This window comes from Musa acuminata, chromosome BXJ1-6, assembly GCF_036884655.1.
Source record: "Musa acuminata AAA Group cultivar baxijiao chromosome BXJ1-6, Cavendish_Baxijiao_AAA, whole genome shotgun sequence".
NCBI lineage: Eukaryota > Viridiplantae > Streptophyta > Magnoliopsida > Zingiberales > Musaceae > Musa > Musa acuminata.
The window spans coordinates 38,102,613-38,127,302 of NC_088332.1; the positions used below are offsets into that span (position 1 = coordinate 38,102,613).

The 24,690-nt window shown below is 38.3% G+C and overlaps 4 protein-coding genes across 4 annotated transcripts; 1 reads left to right on the top strand and 3 right to left on the bottom strand.

The window, feature by feature from the left end:
* Positions 1-5,642: 5,642 nt before the first annotated feature.
* On the top strand, positions 5,643-7,604 carry LOC135677520 (probable alkaline/neutral invertase F). Its single transcript, XM_065189877.1, has 4 exons — positions 5,643-6,035; positions 6,122-6,553; positions 6,638-7,196; positions 7,309-7,604. The coding sequence occupies exons 1-4, from the start codon at positions 5,643-5,645 to the stop codon at positions 7,602-7,604; spliced, it is 1,680 nt and encodes a 559-aa protein (XP_065045949.1).
* Positions 7,605-9,594: 1,990 nt separating this feature from the next.
* On the bottom strand, positions 9,595-11,863 carry LOC135677810 (alpha-(1,4)-fucosyltransferase-like). Its single transcript, XM_065190218.1, has 3 exons — positions 11,269-11,863; positions 11,010-11,183; positions 9,595-10,322 (listed from the first exon to the last, which is right to left on the bottom strand). Exons 1-3 carry the CDS (start codon positions 11,839-11,841, stop codon positions 9,759-9,761), a joined length of 1,311 nt encoding a protein of 436 aa, XP_065046290.1. The 5' UTR covers positions 11,842-11,863; the 3' UTR covers positions 9,595-9,758.
* Positions 11,864-13,408: 1,545 nt separating this feature from the next.
* LOC135677811 (alpha-(1,4)-fucosyltransferase-like) lies at positions 13,409-15,068 on the bottom strand. Its single transcript, XM_065190219.1, has 3 exons — positions 14,556-15,068; positions 14,303-14,476; positions 13,409-14,228 (listed from the first exon to the last, which is right to left on the bottom strand). The coding sequence occupies exons 1-3, from the start codon at positions 15,039-15,041 to the stop codon at positions 13,665-13,667; spliced, it is 1,224 nt and encodes a 407-aa protein (XP_065046291.1). The 5' UTR covers positions 15,042-15,068; the 3' UTR covers positions 13,409-13,664.
* A 436-nt stretch (positions 15,069-15,504) lies between these two features.
* Positions 15,505-17,226, bottom strand: LOC103989074 (alpha-(1,4)-fucosyltransferase). The gene is made up of 3 exons (XM_009407825.3): positions 16,609-17,226; positions 16,336-16,509; positions 15,505-16,244 (listed from the first exon to the last, which is right to left on the bottom strand). Exons 1-3 carry the CDS (start codon positions 17,149-17,151, stop codon positions 15,681-15,683), a joined length of 1,281 nt encoding a protein of 426 aa, XP_009406100.2. The 5' UTR covers positions 17,152-17,226; the 3' UTR covers positions 15,505-15,680.
* Between the last annotated feature and the right edge of the window lie 7,464 nt (positions 17,227-24,690).

A 24,690-nucleotide genomic window follows, 5' to 3' on the forward strand; every position in this document is an offset into this window, starting at 1 on the left:
TGTGATCCACGTCGCTCACCAGGCTCGAGGCTTCATATGCATCATTTAAGTATGCTCGAGTCTTGCAATCTGTTTGTTCGCTTGCTTGCAGGCCTTATAACGTGGGTGGCACTACATTGGATGGTGTGCTACTCGTTTTCATCGGTGGGCTATCGTAGGCAACTTACCGTCGTAACAACACTGTGAAGGGTGGTGGTCTACCTTGGTTCGTGGACTTACCATAGACAGTGGCTACACCGGCGGCAGTGTTGTTGCGTGCAGCGATGACTGTCGTGTGCAGCAGTCCAGTAGTGGTGGTGGCCTATTGTGGTCATCGACCTTGCCAAAGGTAGCGACGACTGCGTGAGGCGACGATGTCACTCTGTGCAACTGCTATCGAGGTGCTGCGGCGGCCTTCGGTGCACACAATGGAGTGGCCGACACTGGGTTCTTCGGCCATGCATGGCGATCGTCAGATGGTTGGACAACGGTGTTACGGGGTGGCTGCGGGGGTGCAACTCCCTTGGTGAGGGTGGCCTATCGTAGGAGTTGGTCGTGGTTGAGTGTTGTGTCCTCGAGCTAAGGGTCGTGAGGTGGCGCAACGTATGCGAGCGGCGAACATCGACGCACGGAAATGCTATACAAACTTTATAGACTAAAAGTTTTCATAATAAAATATTATGATAAAAAAAAGTTACGTGAAGAAGAACTATAAGCTTTGATACGAAAGAAAAAATATAAACATTGTGTTTTGAATCAAATGTTACAGAAGTTTCATTTATTATTTGGACGAATGTCTTTGGTGCTTCAACTTATATTATAAATAATTTTATAATAATTATTTTTAACATGAAAATAAATAAAAAAAGATTTATCGTTATAGAGAATCATCTTAACGTGAAAATGATAGTATTTGGTATTTATTGCTTATGCTTAGAGATAGCTTATTTGATGATATATATTATATTCCTATAATTCTAGAATTTTAATTTTTTATCTATAATTATTAGAATATTATTTTTCTTTGGTGATAATAAATTCAATATATTTATAATTCATTTAAAGTTGGTTATGAAATTATTAAGATATTATTTTCTTTTGGTGGTGGTAAGCTCAATATATTTATAATTAAGTTAAAATTGATTATGAAATTCTAAATGATTGTTTATACATAATTAATATGAATCTTAAGCTTGAAACAATTCTGTAATTAAATATTGGCATAACATATAGTTTCATAAATTCCTTATACTTACATACGGCCTACTCTATATTTCCTATTTTATTGAGAGATATCTTACGACTTTTATAGTTGATCCATTAAAAATAGAATATATATATATATATATATATATATATATATATATATATATATATATATATATATATATATATATATATATATATATATATATATATATATATATATATATGAGATTCATGTAATGTCTCAAGCTCGACATTACATAAATCTAAATATAAATATTAAGATTATTAAATTCGATATGGGTGATAAATTTTATAATAGATACGATGAGCTAGATCATAATTTTGGTTCTTTTGCTATATATTTAGGAATGTAGGGTATTCAATATGCTTTATCAAGTTTGGCACAATAGAAAAAATTATTAAAAGATAAAATTGTACTATTATAAATATAATAAGAAGCATGATAGTTATTTTTTATACTTGAATTAAGATGAAGTATATCTTGAATATGATTCCTAGTTTGTTAGTTCCATCAATTCCTTTTGAGTTATGGACTAGTAGAAAACCCAACTAAGATATTTACATATTTGAGATTTGTCTTACAAAAATAAGAGTTTTCAATTCACATGAAAAGAAATTAGATTCAATTATTATTTTTAAATATTTTATTATTTATCAAAAAAATCAAAAAAAGATATACATTTTATTATCTTAATCATAGTACGAGGATAATTGAATATAGTAATATAATATTCTTAAAAAATAATAATTTAGTAGAAATGATCTTAAATTTAATTTTAATATCGAGGAGATATATGTTGATATTCTTTTATCATTTTATATTTAAGAAGTTATTCTTCAAATCACTAAACAACTTGATAAAAACGAATAACAAAATAACACTAATAAATTCTTACATAATGTTAATATTATTGCTGATTACTTATATAACAACTATAATTTATAAATTTGAGAAAATTTTAAAAGGAAAAGAGATGTGTCATTTTTTTTATTATGTGGTATATCGATAAAAATTAGATTATGATACAACAATAAAAAATAATTCTTTATTTTTTTCATAAGTTTTGAAAAGTGATGATTTTGAAAACATAATATGATGAAATAAAAAAAGAGTTGAAATCAATGGACCAAAATGATATATGAAAACTCATTGACTTACCTAATAATTATAAAAGAGTTTTTAAAACTAAAGGTAAGGATAATGTTGAACGATATACAGTCAAAATTATGATAACATTTTTTATATAAAAAAGATTAATTATTATGAGATATTTTTTAAGATTCAATCAAAATCAATATTCTTTAAAATTGACTTAGAAAAGAGTCAACTAAAAGAATAAATGAAAAATTATTTCTTATACTACGCAATTGAAAGTCTATTGTATGCTCTGACCTATACTAAATCATATATTAATTTTATAATTATAATATTGGGTATATACTAGAATTAACCAGTGATAAAATATTAAAAAACTATAAAAGAATAAAAATAAGATATCCATGAGCAAGACTATATGCTCACATATAAAAAATCAGAATATCTTAAAATAATAATATTTTTTATATATTTATTTTGTAAATTACTTTGATAGTAGGAAGTTTATTTTATGATTTATGTTTATATTAACTAGAGTGACAATTTATAAGAATAAAATAAGATGAGTTGTATTATTAATAGTAGAAGTTGATTTCATGGTATACTTTGAAACCATTAATCAAGCATTATTATTATAAAATTTCATCTTAAGATTTAGTATAGTGCTCGATTGTCAAAGAATAGTAAGTATTATAGTGGTTTTAACTATATTGACTTAAATTACTTTATCGCTAAAGAAAAAGTCCAGAACAACTAATGTTAGTTAAGAACTTGAATTCTACCGTATTGATTATTGATACATTTAATAACGCTTTACAATCTAAATCTAAAGTATTTGAGAGAATATGTTCTTATGATTGAGTTTGTAAATGAACATGAAAGATGCAATGATGTATACTTGAGTGGACATCATAATTAAATTTTTTATTTATATATTTAAAATTATTTATTTATGTTATCTTATTCACATATATATATATATATATATATATATATATATTATGACCGAATATGATAAAATAATTTATCTTGATAAGATAAATTATATGGGTGAACTTCATTAAAAAGAACTAACAATATTATACTATAAGAAAGTATAACATTAATAATACACAACTACTATAACTTTGCATTACTAGTCAAACTTAATAAGGTATTATTATATTTATTATACCAATTGACCTATTTTTAAATTTGTGTGTATAAAAGCTTTTCCAATTTTTAGAATCCAATTGAATAAAATTATTTTTAAATAAATTTTATTTTATTATTTTGATTATAAATTATTTTGTACCTTATCAATTAATGGGTCAAGTAAAAAAATATTATATTTTATAAACCTAATTAATTGATTAAAATATATTAAGATTCTAATTAATGTTATGGACCAATAGAAAGAAAATCTATGTATGTTATTATATATTAGAAGATGATTTTAATGGAGAAACTTTTTGAAGTATCATATCATTACACATGATTTCTACTTCATTAATTATAATGGTCCTAAAATAAGATGAGAGGAAGAGAGTCTAGTTATTTCTTATGCAAATTAATAACACATGCATATTATCATGGTGCGTCGCTTCATAATATCTATGGTACTCTATTTATTATCGTGTTCAAAGGTATATTATCTTTCATCTTTATTTACAATATTTAATTTTAGTTTTGATATTAAATTTTTACATAATATTTTTATTTCTTATAAATTAAAATAACATGTCGATCAATGGAGATGGAGATGGAGATGATAATTAACGATGTGTCATATCTCCCTTATCAACTTGAAGGAGGAGAATTATAATTCATTAAAACTCAGAAGCAAAATAAGATTAAAAATTTTGGAGTATTATAATCTTATTTATTTAAAATATTTACTTATCACACAGTAAGCAACTGAGATGAGATGCAAGCAGCAATCTTAAGGATTAATTAGGTGACCATAAATCAAATTCAAAGTGTTTAAGTTGTTAGAACAAAAACAAAAGTTTTGGTACTTCATATTTCAATTATACAACACAATAACGATTAACAAGTCTTAATGTAACGAAATCAAGGGTATTCAATAAATGATTAAGCAAAAACTCATTTAATAATGTGTAGTGTTCTTGTATTAGATCCTTCTATGATAAGCTTAGATAAATTTTCGATTAAAATAGATAATTAATTTACGACATTATTCTATCATTATTTAGTTGTGAAAACATGAGCTGAACTGTTCGATGTTACTATTATTAGCACAATAATAACATGTGAGGATGGATAAGATCTTATATCCATTATCATATTTACTCAAAAGTATTCCACACTAATCGATAATACGGAATAGATAGACACTATGACTCATCAAAGCTTGTCTCTCTCTCTCTCTCTCTGATATCATCAGAGTTTTACTGACTACCATATTTTTGACGTCTGATATCACTTGAGATACACATCCCATTCACAGAGTAGGATCGAGCTACTATAATTCATCGCCCATTGGAAGCCTATCTCATATGTAACATAAGATTCATTGAATTCGAGCATTGCAATCTTATAACACACCGTAATAATCTGCCAAATTCGAAGCACCACTCTCGGATAAGGGTTTCACCCTTCACCGTATTCACCACGTGTTCCTCTCGTCGCGTGACTTCCGCCTCCCGACGCCTCGGCGTTCGTGCTACCACACCCGAATTGAACCGTGGCCGTTCGATTAACCTGACGCGAGATTAACAGCGCTGGGTGCAATTGACTCACTTCTTCCATGTCAGCGTGTGACCTTTTCATGAGATGTGGGTCCCGGTCAACGATTGTCTTCACTTCCAACCGAATCACAACCCATCGCGTACCTTGCTGGTAGTTGGACGGAAGGCATGGGTCTCGCGTGGAGCCCGCAGATGGTTTTGGTTTTTAGTTCTCCGAGAAGTACAAAGCCGGTGGCACCGGATAATCCAACAGCGGACTACGTGGAGTCACCGGCTGCAGCCGGTGGCCTCCTCGAGTACGAAGAAGAGGGAGCGCAACGTACACAGACTTGCCATTTCGGTCTCCCTCCGGCCATCGACCATATAAGTGACACCGTCCGCCCGCTCTAATCTCATTCTCTCTTCGTTCTCCAGCGTTCGTGCTCCCTCTCATCCTCGAACTCATGTAATATTTTCTCTTTTTCCCACATTTATTTTAGCTTGTTTGGTTTCTGACCTCATTCCCTTCATTTTATACTATTATGGTGCTTAATCTTGGTTATTTTGTTGGTTTTAGATCGATTATTTCGCTTCCGTTCCATTAAATGTAGCTCCTTTTGAGTCTGAATGTTGATTGCTGATTCAGTTGATAAGGATTTGCCTCGAGAATGGCTGAAGCAGTGGACGGGGCGCACGAGGCGATTGTCTGGAAGGTGGAGCCGCACTCCTCCGTTGCGGAGGCCGACGACTTCGACCGCTCGTCGAGGCAGCTCGATCGGCCGAGGTTTAAGATCGAGCGGAGGCTGTCGTTCGAGGAACGGTCGCTCAGCGATCTCTCCATCACCGGTAATCTCAGGCAGGTCGACAGCTACGGCAGCATGCACTCCTTTGGCGCGGTGCCCACGCCGACCTCGCCGGGTTGGAGCCCGTTCGAGCTGCCTCCGATGGTCGATGAGGCATGGGATGCCCTTAGGAAGTCCGTCGTCTTCTTCCGGGGGCAGCCGGTGGGGACAGTAGCCGCCGTCGATCACGCCTCGGGGGAAGTCCTTAACTACGACCAGGTACACCCAATGAAGACACACCTGTTCGACCCAATACCTCTGTAATAGTTGAGCCTTTAGATATGTCGTTTCGGCCCTTGGATCAGGTGTTTGTCCGTGACTTTGTGCCAAGTGCTCTGGCTTTTCTAATGACCGGTGAGCATGAGATCGTTAAGAACTTTCTCTTGAAGACAATTCACCTTCAAAGTTTGGAAAAGAAGATAGATCAATTCAAGCTTGGGGAAGGGGTGATGCCAGCGAGCTTCAAGGTGAACAATAATCCAACCAGGAAAACTGAAACTCTAATGGCGGATTTTGGTGAGAGTGCGATAGGGAGGGTTGCACCCGTGGACTCTGGTTTTTGGTGGATCATTCTTCTCCGTGCCTACACAAAATCTACTGGTGATCTATCCTTGTCAGAAACCCCTGAATGCCAAAATGGGATGAGGCTTATCTTATCGTTATGCCTTTCCGAGGGGTTCGACACATTTCCCACCTTGCTTTGTGCCGATGGATGCTCAATGATTGATCGTAGAATGGTAAGTTTGTCGACATGTTGTTCTTAGTTTGCAGTTCTCTTCCTCGTATAATGATTGTGTGTGTGGTGCAAACAAAATTTACAGGGTGTTTATGGCTACCCCATCGAAATCCAAGCTCTGTTCTTCATGGCACTGAGATGTGCTCTAGCGATGCTTAAATCTGATGCAAAAGGCAAGGAGTTCATGGAGAGAATAATGAAGCGCTTGCATGCCTTAGGTTACCACATGCGACGTTACTTTTGGCTTGACTTCCAACAGTTGAACGATATATATCGCTACAAGACCGAAGAATACTCCCACACAGCAGTAAACAAGTTCAATGTCATTCCTGATTCGATCCCGGACTGGATATTTGACTTCATGCCTTGCCGTGGTGGCTACTTCGTCGGCAATGTGAGCCCTGCAAGAATGGACTTCCGATGGTTTGCTCTTGGTAATTGCATTGCCATACTGTCTTCGCTTGCTACACCAGAGCAGTCAGACGCAATAATGGACCTAATCGAAGAGAGGTGGGAGGAACTGGTGGGTGAAATGCCATTGAAGATATCTTATCCTGCTTTAGAAGGCCATGAATGGAGGATCGTGACAGGTTGTGATCCCAAAAACACCAGATGGAGCTACCACAACGGAGGTTCTTGGCCAGGTAATTAGTGGCAGTTCTCTCTTTCTCTCTCGGTTCTTTTACGCTGTATCATCAAACCCGCAGCTAACTCTGAGTTTGTATTCTCTTCTTCATGCGATGCTGTTGACTGTAGTGCTTCTATGGCTGCTCACTGCAGCCTGCGTCAAGACAGGCAGGCCGCAGATTGCTAGAAGAGCGATCGAGCTTGCCGAGAACAGGCTGTCGAAGGATGGATGGCCGGAGTACTATGATGGGAAGCTTGGGAGGTACGTCGGAAAGCAAGCCAGGAAGTTTCAGACGTGGTCAATCGCCGCTTATTTGGTGGCTAAAATGCTGCTCGAGGACCCTTCTCATCTTGGGATGATATCTCTGGAGGAGGACAAGGTGAAGGCGCCTCCCATGAAGAGGCCGGCTTCATGGACTGCGTAAATGTCAACCTTCTCTCACACCATTCTTTGTTGGAAAGTCATCGTTCCTGTGTCCGCCGTCCCAACTTTGGTAGCTTCGAGTGTATTAGAACATTAACCTGATCTCAATGTCGCGATGAACTGTGATCCACTCGATTGAAATATAATGAAGTTTACTTTTGTTGGATTCATCTCAACTCGAGGCTCCAAATCAATTTGTTGAAGTGTACAAGCAAGTGATGTGAGATGTTCATATCAGGTCTTATGTATCGTTCGATCAATCGTCAACAGGTCGTGCAAACTCCATGATGTTAGATTGTGTTCTAGTAAATATAACAGCTGTTGTAACAGCTTTCGGATTATATTAAATAATATGATCTCCGTAACGGTTTACAGTGGCGTTATGGTTAAATATAACGCCAGTTTTCTTCGAACCTTAAAAGTTACAGGCTTCGCCAAATCGGTTAATCGCTCTCCGTCTCGTTCCTTATTCCCTGAGATGGCTGGCGGAGTACCCGATGACGACGGCAGCCGCGGCGACACCCAAACAGCCGCCACCTCCCGACCCTATCCTCTCCCCCCAGCCTCCCCAGGCGGCCTTACGCCGCCGATCGGTGGAGTGGCGTCTGATGACTTCGACCCTTCTTGTACCCGTATCTGACATGAAGGTAATCTGCATTCGTCAATATAGGATTGCTTGTTTCAGAATTTTAATGTCTTTTCGATTCATTTATATGGCTATTCTGCGATGTTGTTAGGCAATCACCGATTCATTTATATAGCTGATCCTTCACCAAATGTTTTCGTAAATTTAGCTGAATCCTTGATAGGTATTTGGATGGTTATCGGCGTTGCTAGACTGCTAAGTGGTCTCAAATAAACCTTAGGGAGAATTCCAGATTTGTCTTGCATGATCTCTTTGGTGTCTATCATCCCCTTCTCTCCTTAATGAACAAGTATTTCACCAGAACTTTGAATTTAGACAAAATTACACTTTAACTTGAACACTGTATTAGTTTAATTAGTCTCTTGTTTGTTGATACATGTTAGGAGGCATTGTCTCCTCCGTGAATTGGATAGAACACTGGTAGGAGATGATCAACCATGACTTTCATAGTGAACCATGCAGCAAGAACTTTTATTTTTTTGTCAAGAGGCCTAATTACATGCTTGCTATGGTAGCATCTAATCTGATATAAATTAATGCAAAATTGAGGAGACAGTTCCAACTAGTAGTAATATTATCCTAACTAGATGCCCTAAAATCTTGTTCAATCCTTCCATGAAATCTTATTTATCATGAGAACAACCTGCACTGCATCAGGACATGTCCAAAGAAGATCTTTAGATGCACCAGTTAGATGAGTTGAATAAATTACAATTAGTAGTACGAGGAGAGAACCTAGAAAACTTTGTTGAAAACCAAAAAAAAAAAGATTACTCTTAATTTGACTAGCGGTTTTGCTCCACCCCAAATAGTTCAGACATTATGGTTTGTTGTTGGCATGGAGGTATCAAGTATTCCAATCACCCATCTGCATGAGTCCCGTGCCACATTCCCATATATTTTTGGACATGGGTCTTACACATGCCATTGCATAGTGTTGATAGCCTGTTGGTGCATTATGTTCTGCTTGGTATGTGCAAAATGATCTGTACTTTTATGAATGGTAACGCTATGATGTTTTCAATGCAATTGCTTATAGATTAATTATTATTGTGATTTTTTTAAATCTTATTACATATATAGTTAGACTAGTTGAAATCTTAGTTCAGCGGTGTTGGTGGTGGTAGTAGTCGTTGCAAAAGATGTTATGCTTTCATGGTGGACTTCTTTATATTCTTAGGTTTAGATGCTTAGACCTGTAGCTTGTGTTGATCTGGTGTTTGTTTAATTTAGTTATTTTTGGGGAATTTGTTGGAAAATTCAGTGTAGGATGTTTTGGTAAATGGTAGTCTGAGACAGATCTAAAATCCAGAATAGTTTTGACAATCTCATCGTTTTATCATTGAAGGGAATAGTTCTGAGTTCAAGAATAACCAGGTTCAATTCCTACTGCAATTATTACGCTGACATTTCAAGAATAGAATTCATGTAAAGATTGCCATAACATCCAAACTTCCTTACAGCTAAATTGACTTGATCATTTGATGTTTACAAGTTCCTGCTTTGCCATCACGCAGCATCTCTTCCGCCTTTCCTGCTCACATACTCGCACAGCCGGCACGGCAGCGCATCGAGGCTGGTGGCACGGTTCTTCCTGTAGTAACCCATCACACCACACCTCCTCCAAGCATGGTACTCTGCATAGGCAATGGGGTCATCTGCCACAGCCTTCACATACGAAGCCAGCGCTTCCATGGAGTCAAACTTGGATCCATCAATGATAGAATGCGGAGGGACGAAGCTTTCGACATCCGGTGCCCCAAAGTAGATGGGCACTGCACCAGCATCAAGAGCATAGTAGAGCTTCTCGGTGATGTAGCTGTCCGTCTTGGTGTTTTCAATGGCGAGGACAAACTTGTAATGCGACATGGCACAGTGTACGTGCCCCCACCAGTGTTGTTTGGCGACCAGCTCCATTTTGCACTCGGGGTAGAAGGAAAGTGCTGCATCACTACCCCCTACATTGTTCACGCAACCTCCAAAAGAATGATGGGTGATGTGGGCAAAAAACTTCTCGGCAAGTTCGTTTCGGAACTGGAAACACCGCGAAGAAGACCAGTAGACAAGGATGTCCTGAGAAGATTTGGAAGGTAAGAAAAGAGTAAAGATAACATATAGTCATTTTGCTATTTTTCAGAAAGCAATCTATATAAAACCACACACTACTGTAGTCATGACAATTACTGCATTTGATTGACATGGTCAATGGGATATTATCAAAACTCTAAGTTCTTAATTTCAGGCATATTTGTAGTCATTTCTATCATTCAGTAATCAGGATTTTAAATTGTAGAAGAATTTTCCAAGTTTCTTTCAAACATAGAAGTAAAATGCTTAAATTTGTTTGATGTGATTTTGAAGCTCACCATCAATCAATATTTTAAGTATAAGATTTGGAACTTGTACACCACCATCAGATTCGAAATAATGACTAGCTTATTTGGCAACAAGATTTTGAGTGATAATGGTAAGATCTTGAGATCAAATTTCATTTGTACTACTTGTCCTTGTAGAAAAAAAAGCTAAATTTTAGTTTGGTAAAACATTTTAATTTGAACCATGTCTAAAATGAGAATATGAAATAGTAATATTTTCTTCTTGTAAATAGAGAGCAAGCAAGCTTATAAGGAGATGAACAATAAAGTTCACACATATTATAACTCATGCAATTTGGAAAAAAGCAATAATATCAAAAGACACCACATTAAGTATCCAAATATATCCACTTGTGACTCCAGGAAAAGAGAAGTGATAGCTTACGCTTCGTTTCTTAGAGGAGACATGGTAATTCCGGGATTTATGAATAAGGGAAGCAGGGTATGTGCACTGCACATCATCCTTGGCATGATAACCAACAAATATGTCTTCATATCCTGATCGTTTCCTAGTGGGTTCGATATCCATATACACTCGAAGCGGTTCACCCTTTTGCCTCTGTCGGCAACAAAAAGAGAGTTATTAGAACAAAGATGTAGTAGAGAATTGGGGATACATAAGTGGTTCGCCTTAAACGTCTTACCGTCTTCGGAGGCGAATCCCACTCGAAGAACACGGCGTCGGGCTTGTCGGCTAGGGCTTTGGATTTGGTCCAGAGGCAGGTCATCCCGCACCGGCACGAGTACAGATCATCCATCTCGTCCGGGATCCAACTCCACCCCTTCACCAGAATGCTGACGTGCCTGGCGCCGAGGCTCGAGCAGTCGCCGGCCTCCGCGTCCTGGATCGCCGACGGGTCCGCGGTCCGGTTACTGTAACCGTGCTTCTCCCGGAACCGATCGCAGCCCACCTCCTCGTCCCATCTCGCGAACGCGGCGGCGAGGTCAGTGAAGGTCTCGGGCGGATGGTCAGGGGTAGCGGCGGTGTCGGGGAGCGGCTCCGCGAACCTCCCAACGTTGTCGGCGAGGGCTGGGGCGGGGGCAGGGCCGGGGTCGGCGATGGTCCTGGCGGCGGCGGCAGCGAAGGAGGAGGAAGAGAAGCCGAAGTGAGATGAGAGGGAGGAGAAGTCAACGTAGGTGGTGAGGAGGAGGACAAGGAGGACGAGAACGGAGGAGGGGAGAAAGCGAAGGAGGGCGTGGTTGTTTACCGGCGGCATCGGGCCAAGAGAGAAGAGTGGAGGGAGAGTGGCCGTTGTTTGCTGTTATACTTCATTTTGCCTCGTTATTTTATTTTAAGTTCGTGATAATATATATATATATATATATATATTATAAGTTAGAAATCCAACTACGAATTAACTTAAAGTTATTGATATAAAATTAACTTATACGGATATATATAATTATAATTATAATTATATTGAGAGAAGGGAGCATGGCGCGGCAGACGAGATGGGTGCGGGGCCACTCAACATGTGAGTTGGGAGCCACGAACTACGCAATCGAAACTTATAATCTACTCAAATGTTGCACATAAATGCATGTACTCAAAAGTCTACCGAAGCTTATGGTGTGGTCACGTGATTATATTTGGGTGACATGTTAATCTTTTGTGTCAATATGCTTTGGTAACTTGTCATATTCAAAGTGAAAGAAAGTAAATACCTCACATCAAAGTCAAGAAACATATTCTACACTTGAATCGTACAAGATAGGATTTAGAATTAATTACGTATGAACTTGCAAAGACATTTTTTTCCTTTTCTTAATCACCAACCTTCTTCTTCTTCTTCTTCTTTTCTATACCATTCACGAGCATCGGATTTAGTGGCAAGCTAAAGCTGGTCAATGCAAATCCTCCCAAACAAGGCATGTGCCACCAATTTGATGAGAGATTAGGTTTTGTTAGATTCACTCAAAGGCAACTTGGGAGCATCCACTATGAGATCATGTCTCAATATTTTTAATATAGCACATATCTAATAGACTATTCCCTCTTTGTCGGATAAAACAAAATTACATATGTATCCTCTAAGGTCAATGATGCTTGTATTTGTCACTCAATTTTAACATATATGACATAATGTTGACATCTTTGAATCTCGTAATGTACAGATCATTCATTAAGATAATAGTAAAAAACAATAAAAATTATGGATCTTGATGATTTGATCAACTTAATACTATCAAAAAGACGTGTATATATATATATATATATATATATATATATATATATATATATATATATATTCATCAAATTCCTCTATCATGAAAATATGATTATAAATGTTATGAGTAAGTAATTCAGCCAAAAACACTAAAATCTGAATCACTATTTTTCGGTTTTGTGTTCAAATTACACTTATAGAGTCACAATTTTCGATTATGAAAAATGAAGACGACTGACATAATAAACTTTCCTTTTGTTTTATTTGTGAAAGAAAAAAATTTCTCTTCTAATGAACAAACTATTGTTATTGAAATTAATCATTTATCCGAGCTAATCCATTTTCAACAATTGTCACATCTAGATAAAAATACCAATCCGAAAAATCTTACTGTCAATATGCAAGTGCAAATATTATGTTATTGCATAAGGATAAACTAATATCAAGCCTCAAATCTTAGATCCTATATATATTTTCTGGATCAGTTCTGATTTGGATAATATATATAATATAACTCCTGTATTAAATTATTATTTTTTAATGTTTTTAGCGTTGGTATGGTAAATGTGATGTGAAAACACTTTCAATTGAGCTATTTTGCCTCCTGTGATTCAAGTATGTAACCTTCATAGCCTGCTAACTCTCCCCACCAGTTGAAGAACAACATTACTCGTATCATTAGCCTATCTATATTTATGTCACTAAAATCTCACCCTCACCTTCCTAGCTTCTAAGCAGCAGCTGCATTGGTGTTTAAGCTGAATCATTAAAATTGAGACATGAAAAAAGATACTAATCGTAAGATTGACTTGTGATCTCTGTTTCTATCATCTATCTTTACCATCTGTTACAGGATTCATCGGGGCATCCTATCATTCAGCACCTCTTCCACCTTTCCTGCTCACGTACTCACATAACCGGCACGGCAGCGCATCAAGAGAGGCGGCACGGTTCCTCCCGTAGTAGCCCGTCACACCACACCTCCTCCAAGCATGGTACTCCGAGTAAGCCACCGGGTCATCTGCCACAGCCTTCACGTACGTCGCCAGCTCTTCCGTGGACCTAAACTTGGATCCATCTATGATGGAATGCGGAGGGACGAAGCTTTGCACGTCCGGCGCCCCAAAGTAGATCGGCACCGAACCAGCATCCAGAGCATAGTAGAGCTTCTCGGTGACGTAGCTCTCCGCCATGGTGTTCTCGATGGCGAGGACGAACTTGTACTGCGACATGGCACAGTGCAGATGATCCCACCAATGTGGCTCGGCAGTCAGCTCCATCCTGCACTCGGGGTACAAGGAAATGGCGGCGTCTCTGCCCCCTACGTTGTTCAAGCAGCTTCCGAAGGAGTGATGCGAGATGTGAGCAAAGAACTTTTCTGCAAGCTCAGTTCGGTGTTGGTAGCACTTCGACGAAGACCAGTAAACAAGAACATCCTGAGGAGATTCATCATGAAGGTGAGGGGATATGCGTCAAAGCTCTGACAGTGGAGTTGGAAGCGATGACTTACGTTTCTTTTCTTGGAGGAGACATAGTAACTCCGGAATTTACGGAACATGGATCCAGCATATGTGCATTGAACATTATCCTTGGCATGGAATCCAACAAATATGTCTTCCGATCCTGTTGGTTGCCTGCTGGCTTCGAGATCCATGTAAACACGAAGTGGTTCACCCTTTCGCCTCTGTTTCAAGAACAGGGTAGACGACAGAGGTGAGAGCTAGTCTGATTCCATTCTGCTATGTATACATGTCTCTTCTTACCGTCTTTGGAGGCGTTTTCCACTCGAAGAACACGGCGTCGGGCTTGTCGGCGAGGGCGGCGGATTTGGTCCAGAGACAAGTCATGCCACAGCGGCAGGAGTACAGGTTGTCCGTCTCGTCGGGAATCCAAGTCCACCCCTTCACCAGAACGCTGATGTGGGAGGCGCCGAGCGTGGAGCAGTCGCCTGCCTCGGTGTCCTGGATCGCCGATGATTCGGCTGTCCAGTTGCGGTGCTTGTCGCGGAACCGATCGCAGCCAACCTCCTCGTCCCATCTCGCGAAGGCGGCCGCGAGGTCGGTGCGGGGCTCGGCCCGCCTCTGGAGGGCGGGATCGCGGACTGGCCTGGCTACGGCCATTGCGGAGGAGGAGGAGGTGGAGGAGAGGGATGAGAAGTCAAGATAGCTGGTGACGAAGAGGAAGAGGAGGAGGAGGAGGGAGGAGGAGGGGAGGAAGCGGGCGAGCGCGCGGTGGCGTAGCGGCGACATGGAATGGGGTGAGCAGACACCGCGAAGAGTTTGACCCATCATATTCCCCAGTATTATTAGTCTACGGACAACTCATCTGATTTTTAAGCCACTACTCTTTGCATACCTACCCTCTGTATGATTGGTAGAACGTTGGGTCCCGCAGGAAAACAATCTATATATCCTCAAGTCAAATAGCAGGTAGGTTTCAAGGCAGCGTAACACGGGAAACGTGAAATGGTGGATTCAGTAGCATTATATACGGCTCGATATTAATTATACGTACGTAAATCTCAGCACGTGCCAAACTTACTCGAAACAATATAAGTATTTATTTATCTTAATTTAATGGTTTTTCCAAACTCCTCATCACGTGCAAAATCTAGGGATTGGTACAGTTTCTCTCATCTACCATTTAATGTTACTGGAAAGAAGAGCCCATAGATTTGGTAAGCGAGTCAGAGATTTGAAGTTTCGTATGATGAACATCATCTTACGATTATTATTTTTATTCCAATCAACAAATAGCTTCAGAATTCGATCACAGAAGATCGTCCCATCACAATTGAGCAAAACGGTAAACAGCCAGAAATCCAACATGATCGACACCTTTCTTCCAAACTCTGAGCAGGACATGGCTCCGAAGAACTCACTCTGCCATCATGCAGCCTCTCTTCCACCTTTCCTGCTCACATGCTCGCACAGCCGGCACGGCAGCGCATCCAGGTTGGTGGCGCGGTTCTTCCCGTAGTACCCCATCACGCCGCACCTCCTCCAAGCATGGTACTCCGCGTAGGCAACGGGGTCATCTCCCACGGCCTTCACGTACGAAGCCAGCTCCTCCATTGACGCAAACTTGGATCCATCGATGATGGAATGCGGCGGGACGAAGCTGTCCACGTCCGGCGCCCCAAAGTAGATGGGCACCGCGCCGGCGTCGAGTGCGTAGTAGAGCTTCTCGGTGATGTAGCTTTCCGTCTTGGTGTTCTCAATGGCCAGGACGAACTTGTAGTGCGACATGGCACAGTGCAGATGATCCCACCAGTGTGGCTCCGCCATCATCTCCGTCTTGCACTCGGGGTAGAAGGCGAGCGCAGCATCAGTTCCCCCTACGCTGTTCAAGCACCCTCCGAAGGAGTGGTGGGAGATGTTGGCGAAGAATTTGGCGGCGAGTTCGTTCCGAAACTGGAAGCACCTTGAGGAAGACCAGTAGACGAGGGTGTCCTGACGAGATTCACAAAGGATCTTAATCATCTCAATCCGTCGAACACGTTTGAAGCATCGCAATCAAAGGAAGCCGGAAGAGATGGATTACATTTCTTTTCACAGGGGAGACACGGTAGCTCCGGAATTTGCGAAACATGGACGCTGGATATGTGCACTGGACATCATCCTTGGAATGATACCCCACAAATATGTCTTCGAATCCTGTTCTTTGCCTGCTGGCCTCGATGTCGAGATAAGCGCGAAGGGGTTCTCCTTTTCTTCTCTAGATCGGAGAGTAACAGAGGAAGATATCACGAAGAACATATTTCAATGTGTAAGGGGAAAGAAACGAGTTCACTTGAGTCTACGTCTGATGGCTTACCGTCTGCGGAGGTCGCATCCATCCCTCGAAGAGCTCGGCGTCGGGCTTGTCGGCGAGGGTGTCGGATTTGGTCCAGAGGCAGGTCAGCCCGCAGCGGCAGGAGTACAGGTTATCCATCTCGTCCGGAATCCAACCCCCTCTCTTCACCAGAACGCTGACGTGCCTGGCCCCGAGCGTCGAGCAGTCGCCGGCCTCGGCGTCCTGGATCGCCGAAGCGTCGGCCGTCGAGTTGCGGTGCTTCTCCCGGAACCGGTCGCAGCCGACCTCCTCGTCCCATCTCGCGAAGGCAGCGGCGAGGTCGGTGAAGGGCTCAGGGGGTTTGTCGTTGGCGGCGGCGGAGGAGAGGTTGGCGGTTGGCGCCTCCGGGGTGTCGGGGATAGGTCTGGCGGCGGCGGCGGCGAAAGAGGCGGCAGCGGAGGAGGAGGAGGAGGAGCGGAAGGGGGAGGAGAAGTCGAGGTAGCTGGCGAGGAGGAGGACGAGGAGGAGGAGGATGGACGAGGGGACGAAGCGGGTGAGGGCGGCGCGGTTGCTTAGTGGCGGCATTGCGCGGAGAGAGAAGCCAAGAGTAGAGCCGAAGTAGAGAAGACCGGACGTAGTCCACGTAGTTCTTATAGCGAGAAAGAGAACTCTAATCGCAAAGCCTCGACTTCCCTGCCGAGTCACCAGCCTTAGTATTGGAAATGGAAGTGACAAAAAGGGGACCCACTAGTGGGATCCATCGGTACAATCAATTGCACTACTGGTTCCAAAATTGTCGAGATTATATTCAAATTCGAAGAGCTTAGAGCCAAGTATTCTCTCTTTTCATTAAAGTAGGAGTGTCCTTAAGCCCTCTGTAGTAGTGGTTTCTGATCATTAACAAAAGTAAATGAGTGTTACTTTGACAAGAATGGATGAACCATCAAGCATTATAATTAGCATCGTATCACATCATTTATTCAGTAGACATGTCAAATAATAAGGTATCCAAATTGATGATAATATAATATTTAAGTATACACATGTTAAATATGATGATGTGATATTCAAACACACATGTCAACTAGTAAGAAGGTTGAGCTTTGGAACAGTGTGATGTTTGGAGGAGAGTCACAATTTTGTGTGAGGCTGAGATTCGATGTAAATATTTCATTTTGCAAAGCGAGAAGCTAAACTTATAATTGTGTGTGTCTAGCACAAGTAAGATGGTCAATTTATGGAGTTATAACACCTTGGAAAAGTCTTAGGCTTATCAAATAGAACATGGCCATTTGTGTTGACCAAAGGCTTGTGTAAGACTAACATTAATTTTAGCTGAGTTTGTATAGGTTCAAGTCATAGTCAAATAACGCAACCTTGTAATTGGTTATTCATTGGTTAAGCTCGTTTAACCATTAAAAAAAGACAGCGGTTTTGCAATGCCAAGCTCATTGTTTTACTTTTTTTAATTTATCAAAAAGAATCCCACCCTATTTCTTTAATGTAAAGAAAATTTTTTTTGAACGAGACTTTTACTTCCAACTCTCAATGTATATATATATATATATATATATATATATATATATATATATATATATATATATATATATATATATATATATAAACAAAGAAGAAATATAAATAAAAAGTAAATCACCCAAAAAAATTATCAAAGCTAATCTTATCGATATTGAGTTAATAAAAAAAAATAAAGGAAAACGAAAAATAAATAAAAAGTAAATCATCTAAAAAAATATGATGCTAATCTTATCCTAGTGATAGTAAATAAAAGATAAAAAACTATTTTATAAGTTTAATTAATAAACATAAAGAAATATTGTTTATAATTAATTGAGTCAAACACAAGAATAACTAAAGAGTTCCAAATACCGCTCTTATTTGAATTTGTTATATAAAATGATAAATAATACATTATCGGTTAATCATCATTTGGCACATACCCATCACATGGTATCTAGAGAAGGAGGAGAAGATGAAGGCCACTCCTTTATCTGTCTACCCATGTGGACGAAGATCTAACGCAGGTAATTTCAAGCTTCTTTTTATCCTTTATAACCAAAAAGATAATTATAGACTTTCTTCTTGCCTTATATGATTAGAAATGTAATCTTTCTTATCCTTTATAACCGATTATAAATAGTCATCTTGATCATGATAAAAGGAGACTTTGCTTGACCACTCATGCTTGTACTCACACACCTCAAGTTATTAACTTGAACATCGGAGGGATCGAGTTAAGAAATCTCTTTCAATCTCAATCTTCTTGTAAATGAAACATCGAGAACTCAATATTTTCACCAATTTTCACCTTAGAGACATCTCGGATAATCCCATGTATATGAGTCTAGACCATATTGGGTTGACTAAGACATCAATGACTTTTTCCCTTAACAATTTTATGCTAGAAGGAGGGCCCAATGTCATAAGAACATCCGCCTGCCAACCCTCCAAATGAATGCTCAAGCAAGGAGGCCCTGCCCTTGACCTATAGTACTTTCATTCAAAGAGGGCACCAACAAAACTCTCCACACGTAGATGCATCCACCTTGACACAAACACCGACATGATACTATCATTCGTTCAATGAACAAGAGGCAACCCTAAGTCACCTACTTGTCCCCGTTGTGGCATTCATAAACCTCATCTAATAGGTGCATATGCTAATGAATATGATACAAGCTATTGCTCCACTCTTATCCTAGCTAGCCCAACAAGTGACACCGTGATTGATGGCTTAACCACCACTAGCACCCGATGCAATAGCAACATCTCAAGAGTGCTTGAGGCCCATTGAATTATTGGTCGAGGGAGCACTCCACTCTTTAACCAAGGATTTTAGTGGACCACTACATCACCATTATGCTCCACCTAAATTTCAAACTTAGTCGATAGATTTGATGGATGATTTCTTGAGGATTCAGTTATAGTAAATGGACTAACGTTTGTAGGACATGTGATGAGAATTTCAATAATTCAAAGGAGAAGGGCTAGCCAATACCATCTTAGGTTGGTCGTTATTCATCGAGGATATACAAGAGGAGCTGATCTTTGCCAACTTTTACCTCTTATCATTGAAAGCTTTTGATGGTGGTATTGACCTACTATAGCATATTCGTTGCTTTTCGTGCCCAAATGTTATTGTATAATACTTCGAATGTCTTGATGTGTTTGAAGCCACTCTTTATTAGTTCAATTGCTTAACTCACTAGGGAATTCAAGCTTTACTTTCTCATGAGTATACGCCCAAAGTGATCGATGGCAATGCTTTTTGAAAAGTAAAGGGAGGAGGAAACACTTACCAATGAAATTCGAGGTGTGTAAGATTCTCATTCATTGCATGTAATACAAACATTCATGATGATATTCAAACCCTCTCGCTTTTCTGGTCATTGGTAAATAGGCCACCAGTGACGGTACCCGAGGCACTCTAGAAGGCCAATCAATATATCATCGCTGAGGTAATAGTTTCAGGCAAACAAGAGAAAATATACAGACGACCAAAATAAAAGCAGCGATAATCTACCTCGACCCTAAGGTTATTACAACGAAGACAAACTACTAGATCTTGAATTTTTTCTTTTTACGGGATCATAACATCTTTCCATAAGTATATTCAGAGCCAAATAAATGAATATCACTTTATTAATATGCATAATATTTAAATATTTATTATAATTTATTTATTCATCAAATTATTGGTCAAAAATAGTCATAAACTTTATTGAGAAACATAATAGAGTTAACTCGAAAATATATCCAATTGACTCAACTTTTCGATAAATGAAGATCATAAGCTTCATTAGAATTTGATCTAGTACTACTAAGAGGCTGTTATGAAAATAAAAAATAAAAAAATTATAGCAACGTTGAGTAGGATCATTTATAAGTCACTTGTAAAATGAAAACATGACCAAAAGTCAATTATCCCACTGACGTATATCAAATATTTGAAGGAACAATCCCTCAATAATGAATGAAGAAACTTTATCCTGGAATTAGTTTGTGCTTACCCAACAACGGATGGGAATAAACCCATATCGCACTCCTAACAATGAATACAATGGTGCTACTCACCCGCTAAAGTGGAAAGACATTTATCCCAACAATGGATGGAGGAATTGTCCACCCATTACATTTGATGGCTCGCTAATCCCCGAAGGAAATCGCTCTACCTACTCTTGGTAGGAAAACAACATCATCTTATACTAGGCATATCTATATCATGATAAAATAATATATTAAAATATTTTTTTTCAAATATCATTAATATCAAATAATATTAATTAGCCTTTAATTGACTTCAACCCTAGTTTAATCATTCCAATTAAACACGATTTAATTAGAATCTAGCTAAACTAATATCTAATTCTTATTTAACTCTTGGATCTATTTCTTTAGCTCCTTCAACTCAATTAATGCTATTCTTTAAGGGAGTTTAGAAATAGGTGTAGTGTCAGGTAGAAGATCAATTATAAATTGATCTTTTCTTGAGTCCAAACATATCTTCATATAAAATATTTGAAAAATCTTGTACAATGAGGATATTCTTGAATATTGACTTCTTAGATTCTTCTCAAAAAATAAAGACAAAATACTCTTAACATCCTTTTAATAATAGTTAGATAATACTCATAAGCATATCTCCATATGAGTGAAAAGAGTCATGATTGATCCAGGTAGCTTGCTAATATCCACCACTTGAATAAGCTGAAGGTGGTGGTGTCAAACTACTATATGGTAATGAAATTTTCGATGAGGGATAGTATCGAAGAGCAAAGAAGCAACTCAAAGAAGTCGTGCCAATGCTATCTTATGGCAGCCATGGTCGAATATGTTCCTCTCAATAATAGATAGATGATCTATCCAGTTGTCACATCCGATGGCTCACTAATCCCTAAAGGGAATCTACTTACATTCGACAGAGAAATAACATAATCTCATATTGATTATATCTATATCAAGATAAAATAATATATTAAATATTTCTTTCAAATATTGTTAATGTCAAATAATATCAATTAACCATTAATTGACTTGGATTCTAGTTCAATCGATCCAATTAAAATTGATTTAATTAAAATATAGTTGAACCGATCTTTAATCCTAATTTAACTAGTTTAGAACCACCTTAAAATGGATATAATTTGTATGAGATTTGGTTTAATTTAGGTTAAACAAAATTGAATAACTTAAACTAATTTTGAATAATTTTGAATCGATCTAAACTATTCTATGTTTGGCCCTAAATCAAATAAAATAAGGGTAATGAGTTAAATTATATAATTCTAAGCTAAGTTGCGTTAGCCCTAGTCATATGTACTATACATGATTATGCATGTACCACACTAAGCTAGCACGACATATGACTAATCATGTGCACCACATATGACTACTTATGTTGTGCTGGGCTAAGCATACTAGCTTATTTTAATTCAAATCCTAACTAATTACCTTAATTTTAAATTGTAAGATTATCAAATTATAATCCAACATCTATTCATTAGCAATAAGCCACTAAAATATAATAAATAATAATAGATTAAAAATATAAACTATATAAATAAATAGAAAATAACATTCTTAATAAAAATCAGATGTCATGCATTTAAGATAAAAATTTTAGAAATATATATGACATGAATAAAAATTTTAGAAACTTCATATAATATGTTTTAATCTATTTTTTTTTTTTACATTTAAAGGAATAAAGAATATTTTAGAACTATATATAATATATTTTAATCAAAATAAAATTTTAAACATTTAAAGAAATAAAAAAATTAGTTTTTAAGAAAGACATAAAAACTTATGTCTTTTTAATAAGATGCAACTCTTCGTTAGTTTCGTTGTTAAGCTTGGATTGGGGAGGAATAAAGGAGAGGAATCTCTACTTTTAAATAAATAATTTTTTTATTTGTATATTAATTTAATATTTATGTTTATTTAATTTACTAACAAAAATGATATTAACCTACTTAAATGTTAAATAGTTATTTCCTAAATTTCATTAGTAAGAAAAAAATGCCTAAATTGGGTATTTGATTACACAAAGCGAATGACCCAAGTTGCCTGACTTAAGGTCTGAGTTGACTCTTCTAAATATGACTAAAATTGAAATCTTCTTATAAATAAAAAAGAAGAAATTCTTAAAAGATCCACAATCAACGAAGACTCCGTTAGTAAAGAGAGATAAATCTAAATGCTATCGCTTCTATCAAGATTACGATCACGACATGAAAGATTGTTGTAACTTGAAAGAACAAATTAAATAACTCATTTGTCGAAGACATCTTATACGGTTCATCCAAAGGCATCGAGAGCTTTCACCCTAACCTTGAGAGTCGATAGTGAGATTAACGTTATTGTTGGTATACTCATCTTAGGAGGAAACAACTCATCAGGTCGAAAAGTTTACGCTCGAACTATTGTTGAAAAGCACCCATGGATGAGGAATGACCTGAAAATTATCTTCAAAATAGAAGAAATAGAGTACCTTGACTTAAACTATAATGGTGCATTGGTAGTCTTCACGAGGATAATCAATGCTTGAGTGAAAAAAGTCATGATTAATATAGGTAGCTCTGTTAATATCTACCACCCGAATAAGTTGAAGGTGGTGGTGTCAATCTACCATATGGTAATGAAATTTTCGATGAGGGCTGGCATTGAAGAGCAAGAAGTAATCCAAGGAAGTCGTACTAGTGCTATCTTATAGCAGTCTCCTTACTGAAGAAGGCATGATCTGAGGTATCTTTACTAATATCCTCTATTTTGATGCTTTACAAAAACTCGAGCTCTCGACTGATGATCTCACCCCTATGTCTTCTTCACTAATGGGGTTTACAGGTTACTTTTACTTCTCTCTCGGGACTGTGAATTTGAATATCAAGTTTGGCAATAAATTATACTTCAAAATGATGATGCCTAGATTTATGGCGGTCGATATCCCCTTGGTATACAACGCCATAAGAGGTAGGTCCACGCTGAATAAATTAAAGGTGGTGGTGTCGACTTATCATATGGTGATAAAGTTCTCAATGAAAATTGGCATTAGAGAGCTGAGAAGAAACACGAGGGAGTTACACTAGTGCTACCTTATAGCATCTCCCTATCGAAGAAAGCATGATCCGAGGCATCACTTATGGACTTGTAAAATTTCTCCAAGCTCCTACATATAGAGCTCGTGGAATTGTTGATTTAGACACCCTTGGACAAAGCTCATCTTGATCAAGTTATTAAGGTCGAGGTGATACTTCTCAAGGATAAACAAGTGTATCTCATCAAGTTTCTTAGGGAGAACACCGAGATGTTCATGTGGTCACCAAGAGATATGATGAGAATCGACCCAGACATAACACAACATTACTTGTTGCTATCGACTTAGTTGTCAGCTCAATACTGGTTCAAGATGACTCAAGAGTTCCGAAGCCTCTCTATTATGTCAATTATGTTCTAAGTAGGCTTAAGAAATGATACCCCCATATCGAGAGGTTTGTATTTACACTGATACAGGTGATCACTGATCAACCACTTAGATAGGTCCTTTCTTGGTTCAATGTCTTAGGGTGACTATTAAGATGATTAGTAGAGCTGGGTGAGTTTAACATTCGATATATGCCAAGAACTGCCATAAAAGCCCAAGCATTGGCTAATTTTTTCTCTAAGTTAACTCCCTTACTAGAGGTCGACAATCACACCCCTTAGCATGAACATTATTCATATAAGGTTCTGCCACCTCAGAAAGTTGCAATGCCAGAGTTATTTTGAATGGACCGAATAGACAAATGTATGAATAAGCCCATTGGTTCAAATTTAAGATATATAACAATGAAGTAGAATATGAAGCATCCTCTTAGGGCTTCAACTCACCTAGGAGCTTCAAGTTCATGACTTTGATAGTGTTAAATGACTCGCAATTAGTCATGAGCCAAGTGGAAGGGAGCTAGAGGCTCGAGATGCGACTATGACATAGTACCTCATCGAAGTGTGGATATTAGCCTATAGTTTCTCTTAATTTAATATGCTACGAGTCCCCCATGACGAAAACACCTAAGCTAATGTGCTCGCTTGATTAGCATAATACTCGAGCTCTAAGGGAGGGCT

Coding starts and splice junctions, on each gene's coding strand:
- LOC135677520 (XM_065189877.1), top strand. CDS start 5,643: ATGGCTGAAGCAGTGGACGGGGCGCACGAGGCGATTGTCTGGAAGGTG. Junction 6,036..6,121: donor AAGTCCTTAACTACGACCAG/GTACACCCAATG, acceptor CCCTTGGATCAG/GTGTTTGTCCGTGACTTTGT. Junction 7,197..7,308: donor CAACGGAGGTTCTTGGCCAG/GTAATTAGTGGC, acceptor TGTTGACTGTAG/TGCTTCTATGGCTGCTCACT.
- LOC135677810 (XM_065190218.1), bottom strand. CDS start 11,841: ATGCCGCCGGTAAACAACCACGCCCTCCTTCGCTTTCTCCCCTCCTCC. Junction 11,184..11,268: donor GGGATTCGCCTCCGAAGACG/GTAAGACGTTTA, acceptor TGTTGCCGACAG/AGGCAAAAGGGTGAACCGCT. Junction 10,323..11,009: donor TCTCCTCTAAGAAACGAAGC/GTAAGCTATCAC, acceptor AAATCTTCTCAG/GACATCCTTGTCTACTGGTC.
- LOC135677811 (XM_065190219.1), bottom strand. CDS start 15,041: ATGTCGCCGCTACGCCACCGCGCGCTCGCCCGCTTCCTCCCCTCCTCC. Junction 14,477..14,555: donor GGAAAACGCCTCCAAAGACG/GTAAGAAGAGAC, acceptor TTCTTGAAACAG/AGGCGAAAGGGTGAACCACT. Junction 14,229..14,302: donor TCTCCTCCAAGAAAAGAAAC/GTAAGTCATCGC, acceptor GAATCTCCTCAG/GATGTTCTTGTTTACTGGTC.
- LOC103989074 (XM_009407825.3), bottom strand. CDS start 17,151: ATGCCGCCACTAAGCAACCGCGCCGCCCTCACCCGCTTCGTCCCCTCG. Junction 16,510..16,608: donor GGATGCGACCTCCGCAGACG/GTAAGCCATCAG, acceptor TCTCCGATCTAG/AGAAGAAAAGGAGAACCCCT. Junction 16,245..16,335: donor TCTCCCCTGTGAAAAGAAAT/GTAATCCATCTC, acceptor GAATCTCGTCAG/GACACCCTCGTCTACTGGTC.